General features: G+C 43.5%; 1 protein-coding gene across 2 annotated transcripts; it reads right to left on the minus strand.

Moving 5' to 3' along the window:
• Positions 1–329: 329 nt before the first annotated feature.
• Positions 330–3,894, minus strand: LOC4342703 (probable galactinol--sucrose galactosyltransferase 2). Of its 2 annotated transcripts, XM_015791394.3 has the most exons (8): positions 3,717–3,894; positions 3,380–3,625; positions 3,015–3,271; positions 2,795–2,885; positions 2,620–2,668; positions 1,616–2,503; positions 1,331–1,533; positions 330–1,255 (listed from the first exon to the last, which is right to left on the minus strand). In XM_015791394.3, exons 2-8 carry the CDS (start codon positions 3,568–3,570, stop codon positions 643–645), a joined length of 2,292 nt encoding a protein of 763 aa, XP_015646880.1. In that variant the 5' UTR covers positions 3,571–3,625; positions 3,717–3,894; the 3' UTR covers positions 330–642. The 2 variants fall into 2 exon arrangements, with proteins under 2 accessions (XP_015646880.1, XP_015646881.2); XM_015791395.3 differs by lacking the exon at positions 3,717–3,894 and having other exon boundaries at positions 2,795–2,911.
• Between the last annotated feature and the right edge of the window lie 8,070 nt (positions 3,895–11,964).

Below are 11,964 nucleotides of genomic sequence, written 5' to 3' on the forward strand. Positions count from 1 at the left end.
ACATGATCCTTTGGAACAAAGGAATGCCTCCTATAAAATCCTTTGAAATTCCTATAAGCTCATTTTACAGGAATTTGGGAGGAAAACTAACATGAAGCTAGACCTCATGTCTTCTCTTCCTTGTGACTCACAATTTCTATATTCTTTTTCTATGTTGATACCAAACAATAATTTTGGTAAAAACCTAAGGATTCATTTCCTATAGGATTTGCCATGGCATGAAATTCCTACATTATGTTTTTTCATGTGTTTTTGAAATCCCCGTTCCAAAGGAGCCCATCATTTGGAGGGCTTCAAGACCTCGAAGTACCCAGGCGAGTAAGCAAATATATTTTTAAGGAGCACCATCCTTTATTTATCAGCTAATAATAATACATAAACCATAGCATTACATCATATTATTGCATTTTACAAGCCATAACATGACAAAAGCATACTATAATTTTCTTCTTTCATTTTAGATGTAGCAAAGCATACTCCCTCTACCGCGTTGCAAGTCGTAAGAGGGCACATCACAATCTCTCCATCGGTCCGTCCATCTCTGCTGCAAACCATCAATGGCAATGATCCAACGGCTGGGAATGTCTCAGCCACGAACACCAGAGGGCAAAGATCGCACCGCCACGTGGCAGCAGCAGCATCCTAGACGTGAATCTCCAGGTTCCACCTGTACATCTCCTGCTCCGGCACCGGCAGGTCGACGGCGACGAGCCCCGTGTCGCCGTCGTAGGTGAACCCCACGTCGGCGCCGTCGAGCGCGCACCTCGCCGGCCTCCGCGAGAAGTAGGCGCCGAACCGGCCGCAACCGCGCACCCTGAGCGCCACGGCGGCTGCGGCATCGACGGCGCACTCCTCGACGGCGCCGCCGGCGTTGAACATGTCGAGGAGCCCGACGGGCGCGAACGCGACGGCGGCGCCGCCCGGCGCCGCGGCGATGGCGCGGACGGGGCAGACGTGGAACACCTCGTACTCGAGCGCCCCGAGCGTCACCGGCAGCGCGGCGCCGCGCGGCAGCCGGACCAGCTCACGCGCCCGGTGCGCGTACACCACGGCCTCCCCGTCCCAGCCTCCGCCGTCGCCGCCGGCGACCTGCGCGATGGCGTCGACGTCGTCGGCGCGCACGGCGCCGGTGAGCGTCCCGGGCGCCGCGTCGTGCACGCGCGTCTTCTTGGCCACCCTGCACCACCCGGCGCCCTGGCAGTTGAACACCCCGACCACGCCGCCGCAATTGTTCAGGTTCCATATCTTGAGCAAACTACAAAAAATTCCATCAAATTTTAACCCAAATTCGAAACCATTTCACACAAATTTCGAAATCTTTGTTTGTTACCTCTCGCCGTCGCGCGCCGGGTCGGAGAAGAGGCAGTCGCGGGTGGGGCGGCCGGGGAGGCGCGCCCGGAGCACGGAGCCGTCGGGGAGGACGAGCTTCCTGAGCAGATCGAAGTTGTGGTTCCCCGGCTTGTCGCTGACGTAGATCGGACACCCGCCGATCGCCCTCGCCGCGCCGTGGTACTCCGCCGCCGGGTGCAAGCTCTGCAAAAACCACACATCGAACACCTAAGAAGCAAGAAGAAGAAATGGCGCCGGCGTCGGACACGAAGGGGTTGATGCTTACATGGAACATGTCCCAGTCGGGCTGCATGAACTCGCCGAGGAAGACGGTGTTGTAGGCGACGGAGGCGACGTGGATGGTGTGGGACGCCGGGTCGCGAGGGTAGAAGTCGTCGGAGGCGCGGACGACGGCGGTCTGGCGCGCGCTGTAGAGCATGTCGGTGTTGTGGCACATGCAGGAGATGCAGCCGTTGTCCGGGAAGCTCCGCGCCACGGACGCCTCGAGCGCGCGGTTGTAGGCGCGCGTGAGCGCGACGCGGCCGCCGTGGCCGGCGCCGAGCGTCTCGATGATGTTCTGCACGTCCACCTTCACGCCGTCGACGCCGCACGACGCCAGGTAGGCGTGGAGCTCGTCGTAGAAGTCGAGCACCTTGCGCGGGTGGACGAGGCCCAGGCCGAGCACGGAGAGGGAGTCCATGACGATGTCCGGCTGGTTCGCCGTCACCCCCGGCGACTGCACCGGGTACGCCAGCGCCGCCTCGTACCGCTCCATCGCCGGCGCCGGCGCCACGCCGCCCCAGTACCCGGCCATGGCGTGCCACACGTACACCTGCCGGACGCCGTGCTCCCCCTTCACCTCCTCCACCAGCATCCTCAGCCCCGGCGTGTCCTCGCCGGCGCCGCCGTTCTTGCTCTGGAACTTGACGTTCTCCTTGATGCCGGTGAGCCGGCTGGCGAACTGGGCGCCCTCCTGGACGGCGACGGCGGGGTGTTCGTCCGTGTCGTCGTCCTCGGTGCCGATCTGCTGCCAGCCGTCGTCGATGATGAGGAAGCGCGGCGGCGCGCCGCCATTGGCGAGGCTGCGGAGGCCCTGCTTGACGCCGTCGGCGGTGACGTCGGTGTAGAACGCGTCCCATGTGCACCACCCGAACCAATCCAAGAAGGACGGCATCTGTGACATGAACAGAAAATCGATCCATCAAACAAACAAAAATGATCAAATCGGTTCTCAATATTTCAAAAAAAAAGAAGAAAGAACTGTATTTCAAAAGGAATTGGTAGTATTACCTTCTTCTTGTCCCTGTGGTGGAACGTCTGCATTCGCTTCTCCACTGCCCTGCATCATTTTCAAATTTCAAACATTAGAATTAGAATTTATAGACGTGTCAGATGTGTAAATTTCATTTGAAACGTAGTACGAGTAGGAATTTTAGTGATGGGGACAGCGGAGAGAAATTCATACTTGATGGCTTGGGTGATCGTGTCGAAGGGGTTGGTCCCAGCGTGGATGTACACCATGTTCACGCCCTGCTCTGTCTGCACCGCCTTATCCCCTGCCCCAAAAACGTCGTCCAAATCACTACAAATTTCATCCAAAGTTTTGGAAAATTTCACCGAAACTCGTCTAAATTTAATTTTCAAACACAAATTTCATCCAAATTTGTATCCTAAGACCTACTTACCGCTCTCGATGCATATCTGGAGCTCGTCGTCGTCGTTTCCCTGCAGCGCCGCGCGGAACTTCCCCTCCAGCAGCGGCAGCATCACCACGAACACCGGCTCGCCGTCGCCGCCGCCGTCGTGGCCGTCGCCGGCGGCGGTGGCGGGGACCTCGATGAGCATGAACTGGGTCTCGAGCGGGACGTCGCGGCCGGAGGAGCCCATCCTCTGCGTCATCCACCACAGCTTGAACCTGAACAGGCACATGAACCGGCATTCCCTGCAAAATTTCAGATGCCAAAAACTCTTTAAAATTCTGTGAATTCAAAAATGCAGCGAAGACAAATTTGTAGAAATCTTGGGAAATTAATTCTGTGAGATTGCTCACCGGAGCGTGCCGAAGGTGAAGACGTGGTGGCTCTTGGCCTCGCCGGCGTCGGCGCCGACGAAGGCGCCGTCGACGAGCCCGGCGCCGGACGCGTGCGCCGCCGTCACGTTCTCCGGCACGCCGGTCAGCACCGTCCGCCCCCGCACCGCCAGCCTCCCGTCGCTCACCGTGATCTGCGGCGTCACCGTCATCTTCTTCTACTCCGGCGAACTCTCACCAAATCCGACGATAAAACGAACTTACTCCCTTCAAACGAAAACAATTAGCATCACACTAATCAAGAAATCAACCAAACCACCAACCAAGAAAATTATTACAAATCAACCAAACATAGTACCTTTTTTCTAACACGGCGAGGTGATGATAATCTGAGATGAGGGATACAAGATTATGCGAGCGCCGAGGAGGATTAGAGAGTGCTTTGCGTGAGGGTAATTAAGGTTAGTGAAGATAATTAACAACTACTAATTAACTAAATGGCGGTGCCCTCCTCAAAAGAGAGGGAGATAGATGGCGGGAGGAAGGAGAGGGGAGCGAGGGGTTTATATACTCGCGGGAGAGGAAGAGGAGGTGACGTGTCCCATGACACGTGGCAGCATGGCAATGGCAATTATTTATTTATCTGTTTGTTTTTTAGCATGAGATTAATGTAAGTGGGGGGACTCACATCACATGGTGATCAAAATGGCCAAGGGACAGGTGTAAGTTTCCATGAGATTTTGTAACTGTTTCTTCTTCTTGCAAAAAGAAATATCTCTCTTCCTATTTTGCCCCTGGGAGAGGAGGAATTTGATTTCTCCAATTTTGGTTTCTTTGTGTGTAAGATTTAATTAGGCTGTGCATGCATGATGATATATGATATGGTCAGACAACTTGATGTGTTACAGTTATATCATGCATTGATTTCTTGCAAGAAACAAAAATTCAGGTATGGGAGCGTCTGTCTTATATCTGGTGATTTTATATTTTGAGATATCGTTTGTTTGCTTGTGTGCATTTTCTGTGGGCTTCATCATTTTGAAGACTAGCTAGGCTGCTATATATATTGTTGCATTCCCCATGTTGATGGGTTGCATATATATGGCTAGAACACCTGTGTTGACTGATTGAATGCTGCTTTATATTTTTCCTTTCCTCACTATTTGTTATATTGTTACTTGTAGGTTGTCGTCGATGAGCAAGCGATTGCGTCGGTGTAAATTATTTTTCTCAAATTCTTCGTGACTAAGTTACTTTCACGTACGTAGGAAGAAAAATCGTGTTTTGGACAACTATGACATCGGTAATTCTCTATTATTTAAATCGAATGATTTTTCCCCCTTTAGAATTCTATCATTGCAAATGGGGCTAATGATTAGCTAGCAATAAATTTTTTACGCACGTACTGGTGGGAGAAGAAATTAACAATACATAATTTTATGAAAATATATAATAATACAAAGTTATTATTACAGGGAAACCCTCAACTCATCAAGTATGTTCGATGGAGTTTGTAGGTGGTTCTAGAATTCTTGCTAAAATTCAACTTGTGTCACAATTTAGGTGTTGAATGCAGCTACCTTGATTGAAACGTTTTAGATCTCTCTCTCTCTCTCTATATATATATATATATATATATATATATATATATATATATATATATATATATATATATATATATATATATATATATATATATATATATATATATATATATATATATATATATATATATATATATATATATATAAATACTATTCTATACCCCCTCCCTCTCAAAGGCCACACCTACCTCCCCCTCCTTTCCAAGGCCCAAAAACCACCTCCCACCTCGGTCAAACGCTGGTCAAAACCCCCTCCCGCCGGTCAAAACTCAGTCAAACCCTCCTACTAACTTCCCTCACCACCCACCTCTTCTCAGCTCTCGTCTCGCGAAGCTGTGTAGTAACACGACGGTCACCGTGTAGTAACACTGTGTTTTACGTGCAGTAACAACGCTCAAATATAGTTGAAATATAGACATGATGGATCTACTTTTGATAAGCTTTTTTTTCTAGCATCATGGTGCAAACAATTTTAAAAAACCATACATGACATCAGAGATATTGTTCTTAAAAGCTTTTCTTTTTGAAATTTGACTCTCCACAAGTAGTAATACAATAGCATTACTTGTTACTACTGTACGTTACTACAGTTCTATCACAATGTTACTACAAGAGTTTAGTAAAGACAATAAGCTTTGCAGTAACAAAGTGTCTTGCATTTCTTGAATAGTATTACTACATAAACTAGGAATTGAAACAAAAAATATATAAGTTAAAGCCTCACATGCTAACCGTATACTTGTTACTACACAAAAGTAGAAGTGTTACTACATAATAGGTGCATGTTACCACTTCCAAGTAGCTATGTTACTGCATGATAAATGCAGTGTTACTATGTCATTTTTACGAGATGAAGATCAAATAGGTGGGCCATAGGTAAAGTCTGTAGGTGGCTTTGAGCGATGTCTGATTGATGTAGGAGTGTTTTGAACAATTTTATACATTTGGTAAAACCATGTTACTACATGTATATACCCCTGTTACTGTAAATTACACATTCTGTTACTGCATGTGGAGGGCTAAAGTTCAAAATGTCAATCTTTGAAAAGCAATATCTCACAAGATATGTATTATTTTTTAAAACCGTTTCCACCATGATGTTATAGTGTTACTGCATATGGAGGATTAAACTTCAAGATGCATCTACGTATTCCCCTCCTCAAGAACCGATCTTTCTCCCTCTTCTCAAGAAAATTGGTCTCCTCCCTCCAATATAGCGTTACTGCATGTGTAAGATGTGACAGTAATATTGTGGTGAATTACAGTAAATTAGGAATTGAAACAAAAATATATAGGTTAAAAGTCTCAGATGCTAACCATATACTTGTTGCTGCACAAAAGTAAAAGTGTTACTGCACGGAAGGTACACGTTACCATGTGTTTATACAGTAACACTACCCAAAAAATATAGTAAAACGCAGTGTAGTAACATCATGATGTGATTGTAGTAACGTACAATAGACAAGTAGTAACAAGTAATAGTATAGTATTACTACTTGTGGAGAGACAAATTGCAAAAAAGTCAAGCTTTGAAGAACAATATCTCCCAAGTGATGTAAGATTTTTTTAAAACCGTTTGCACCATGATGCTAGAAAAAAAGAGCTTATCAAAAGTAGATCCGTCATGACTATATTTTAACTATATTTTAACTTTGTTACTGCACGTAAGACACAATGTTACTGCACAGTGGTCGTCGTGTTACTGCACCATCCTGGGACGAGAGCTGAGAAGAGGTGGGTGGTGGGGGGAGTTAGTAGGCGGGTTTGACCGGTGGGAGGGGCCTTTGACCGAGGTGGGAGGTGGGTTTTGGGCCTTGGTAAGGAGGGGGAAGTCTATATATGTATGTATATATATATATATATATGTATGTATGTATGTATGTATGTATGTATGTATGTATGTATGTATGTATGTATGTATGTATGTATGTATATGTATTCTCCATTAGCACAAAAGAGAAAAAGAGCAAGATTTAGAAGTACAATAGTTACAGGGAGGAATTAATACGCGTTGATCAATTAATCAGGTATAATGTAGCTCTACATGTACATGAATATATAATACATGATGATGAGGTTAAATACAATTGTACATTATTGTCGCGACATTGATCTGCAATAATGCAGCCAATTGGTCGTGTACAATTGATATGCCTGATCTTGATATGTTGCACTCAAATAAATCGTCTTGGTTTCGTCTTTCTGAAAGGGGGCCGGTCTCAAGTGATCATGAAGTATTAAAGTCGAGTTTATCCCTGAGCTTAAACATATTCAAAAGCTGTGTTTTGCTTAAATGCAAAAAAGAGATTTTATATATGTCTCGTTTTCTTTTCTTTTCCAAGAGAACTTTATTAGCATATACGTTCTTCATAAGACGCGATTCAACTCAGCATGATCTATTAATTAATATAATCAAACCTTTATGTTTATTTATCAAAATATACCAAAATATATAGATATATAGATTAGTACTACTTCCTCTATTCCAAAAATATATAGCCATTTCTAAGTTGTTTACTAAATAAATATATTAATATTAAGGAAAATATTATTTTCAGCCATCATAATTAGTGATCAAATTATGAATTTTGAATTTGCTTAGATTCCATAGGACTTGATTCGCTTAAAATATATGGATTTCCGTACATCGAAATTACTGTCTAGATTCTAGAAACACTTATATTGTGATATAAATTCTGAATTACAATTTTTTCATATATTTTAAAAGAAGCTATAGATCGATCCAAGTCGACAGATGGAACATAAATCTACAGATAAGACAAATTATAGGAGGACACGCCACCATGGTAGCCAATAATTGCGCTGGACTTACCATTCATATGAATGCATGATTGCTCATGTATTTGATTGTCCCAATCGCCTGGGGATTGCATTATTGGAAGCGTGCATGTGATGTGTGTAGTTTAATCTCTTCGAAAGCAGGGAGCAATTACATGTGCCGTCATTTTGATCGCCTGAATTTGTCAAGATGGCCATTGCCACTGCATTGCTAGCTAGTTCACTGCTGGATAATTAAGCTAGTAGCTGGAGTAGATGCATGTATGCAAGGGGACATTTGGTTGGATGCATGAAGCCATCCTATATAGCCACCTTGGTCTCCAAGAGGTGTTTGGTTGATATATATTAGACTTTTATTTAATTATTTAAGGTTTTGTTTGAGAAAGTAAAAATTACGAGAAACTAGCTAATGAGAATATGGAGAAACTCCACTTCACAGATTGGGGTGTGGTGGCGGTGCTGGGGGAGGGGTAGGGGGATTTGGAGATTCAAGGAGTAATGCATTTGTACAAATTTTAAATTTTACGAAACAAATTAGTACCTTTTTTTAATACAAAATTTAAATGTTAGGCAATGCTAATGTACTATGAGAAACATACTAATTTTGTCTTTTTGGTGAAATTTTGATACATCAGCATAAGATTTCTCTATTACAAACATGCTTTTACCAAAGACAGGAAAAACAAAGCATATGTCCACGGGACTCACCACTTTCATGTGATGTTTTATATCTTTGATGATCGATCCATTGAAAGTTAGAAACAGTCACGGTTTTCATGAGAGATACGTCGACCTGAAGATCTTTACTTTCGGAAAACTGAATCGAGCTTATATCTACTTTTGTCACTGTCACTGTCATCACAAACACAACATCTCGATCTTGATTATTCAGCAAATTTAGGGAGCTAGAGAACGAAATCAAAAATATAAGAGACGCATTCTGAATTTGTTTTCTTTCCCTTTGATACTCATCAATTCCATATATATCTCAAGTAATTCTCAACGATGAAATCTTATTTATATGTCGGGATGTTAAATTTTACCAGCCATTGCAATTGATTTTACTGTGGACCGGGTTTAAGTTATGCGTATGCTATTGCTGCCCTATTACGAAGAAAATTCAAAACTTTCACGAACATCAGTAGATCACCAAGTAGATCTTTTACGTAGTAGTCCGTAAGAGTTTGTCGATTTGTTATATAACCAAACAAAGAATCAGAAACGCCCAGAAATCTTTCGGTTAGCTTCACCAAGGTGATGGGCTAGACGACTTGAAGCCTCATCCATTTTAATTATTTGATATTAGATCATTCTATAGTATTCATTTTTTTTAACCAAATAGAGGTAATTTGGAGCTACATATTTACTCCTCCATTCCATCCTCAAAAAAGTGTATTTTTAACCTAAAAAAAATGGAGTGGTCCATACAACTTCTTTAATACCACTACATCATTTTCTTCTCATTTTTGTCGTATCATCTTCCTTGTTTCCTCTCCATATTAATTATACGCATAATACTGTTTCAGTTTCTCTTTCCTAATATGCATTTGGTTATCTAGAACTACGTTTGTTTTTGAACGGAGCCACGGAGGGAGTATTTCCCATGCAAGAAATCACACCGCAACTTGCTTGACAACGATGCAATAGTTAAGCACTGTTTTATATTAAGTGTGTTGCTTATATGTGCGGATTTCTTCTTTGAAAAAAATCTTGCTGATATATTACCTCAGTTCTTACTGATAAGATCAATATGTTTCTGATTAAAATTTTGTAATATTTATACAAATATTGACAAATCTATCAATACAATTTTCATATCTCAAACTCTTATATTTTGATCTAATAGTGATCTTACTGATTTAAGAATTTGCATCTGAGTGTTGTATTATAAAGAAAAAAAATCATGCTGATATATTACCTCAGTTCTTACTGATAAGATCAATATTTTTCTGATTGAAATTTTGTAATATTTATACAAATATTGACAAATCTACCAATACAATTTTCAAATCTCAAACTCTTATATTTTGATCTAATAGTGATCTTACTGATTTAAGAATTTGCATCTGAGTGTTGTATTATTTTGCTGGGTATATTTATTTAGCCTTGTTTTTGTTTACGAAACTTAGCACTTGGTTGAAGACATTTTTTTTCGAGGGGACAGGTAGGGAGTTCATGTAGTTCATTACAGAAGAAGAGAGTTGATCCAGTTTATAAGGAAAATTGGACCAAAAACCTTACAACAGCACGGTTAATTAAAGGAAAACCGGCGAAAACCCTGACATTGACGTGCTGGTCCTAAGAAGAGCAGTCCAACAAGGGAAAAAACTCCTAAAACGAAGCCTTCAAGAAGGGTACGCCGAAAGAACAGCGACATCGTCCGATCCTAACGAATCTAAGGTTTTCACCCGGAGAATCCCCTTGAAGTGGCGTTGATCAAGGGCTCCAATAGCAATGCCTTCGAGAAGGTGAACGGCGCCCAAGGGCGTCGCCGTTGCTAGCACCGGAAGCGGAGCAAGGCTTTCGCCTCAGAACCCTCAACAACCATAGCATCCACACAAGGGGCGAAGCTAGCATCAAAATAAGGGGGTGCACTACCATTGAGAATCTAGAAAATTTCAGTACAACACTGTACATTCCAGTGTTTTTAAGTGAGAAATTAGGAATTTGGGGGGGTTCATGTGCACCCCCCAAACACTATATAGCTTCGCCACTGCATCCACAGCGGAAGCCACCAAATGTCCCCTGCACACCGAAGGTACCTACACTATGCACACCACCTGCACAACAACCGGAATCCATGCCACCCCGACCCGATTGAGGACGCGCCAGATCTAGAGCCAGATCCAGCCGTCCTCCTTACTACCACTGCCGGCCACGCCAGCCGTGGGGCAGGCTACCTGCAGGACACCGGCCGCCGCGCCGCCGCCGGATCCGCGGACTCCACTGCTGCCGCCCTGCCGCCGTCGCCATCCCCACCGCCATCGGCCACAACCCCTCCCCGCGCCTCTCGCCTCGACCATCATCATCGCCAACCTCGCCGCCGTTGCCGTCCCACCAGATCCGTCCGAGCGGCGCGGATCTGGCGGTCCCTGCCGCCGCCTCCCAGGCGTGCCCCCCCTCCGCCTGATATTGGGAAGCGCGAAGCCCCGCCGCTACCGTCCTTGCAGCCGCGCGGCTTTGCCGACGGCGGCGAGGCAGAGGAGGGAGGTGGGAGAGAGGGGGCGGCCGGGTCATCGTCTCCCGAACCGCCGCAGGGGAGAGCGACGCGAGAGGAAATAGGGCTAGGAGCACGGATCCGGTTGAAGACATTTTAAGGTCTCTTTGTTTGGGCTCTTGAGCCAGTTTGTAAGACAAAAAAGACTAGCTCAAATAAGCATGACGTTTTTTTTTGCTGGATCTCCATTTTTTATAGCATTAAATAAATAGGTAGGTTCGAGTAACTTTTTTTTGCAGATAACACTATATCATTGAGACTTAGGCTCTCATCGGATGGTCTAATCAGTCAAAGAAAAAGCCACATTTTAAATTTTCAAACTTAATTTTGAGATTTTTCAATGTAGTTTTTTTTTCAGCATTGACTTTTAAGTCCCCAAGAACACATATATAAAAGGTTTACCTACAAATTCATTTTTATTCCCTAATAAGCCGTTTTGGCTTATTTAGGGAAAAAGCCAAATGATGAGGCTCTTAAAAGCCAATGACTTAAAATTTAATATGGAAGCTAAAATGTCAGTTAAAAGCTTAAGCCAAACCAAGAGAGCCTGAAGCGCGGTTCATAAGCCGAAGACATCTATTATATTATTAAAACAGCTTTCATTTGAAAGGATGCACCACATTCGCTGTCGGGACTAGAAATTTCTACATTAATCGAAGAAAAAGAAAAGAAGATTCCAAGTGAAAATTAGCTGAAATTCCAAATTAAAAATAAGCAATATTGAAAGAAGATAAGAACACAATACGAGATTAATCAAAATTCGAAATAAAAATAAAATAAAATCCAAAATTAGGAAAAAAAAAAGAAAAGTCCAACTAGGAATATAATTTAAAAATAACTGAAATTCGGAATTAAAAAGAAGGAATGTTGAAAGAAGATTCCATATAAGAATCCAATACGAGATTAATTAAAAATTCAGAATAAAAATAAAATAAAATCCAAAATTAGAAAAAAAATAAAAGAAGATTTCATGTAGGAATACATTT

This window comes from Oryza sativa, chromosome 7 (assembly GCF_034140825.1).
Source record: "Oryza sativa Japonica Group chromosome 7, ASM3414082v1".
In the NCBI taxonomy this organism is placed as follows: domain Eukaryota; kingdom Viridiplantae; phylum Streptophyta; class Magnoliopsida; order Poales; family Poaceae; genus Oryza; species Oryza sativa.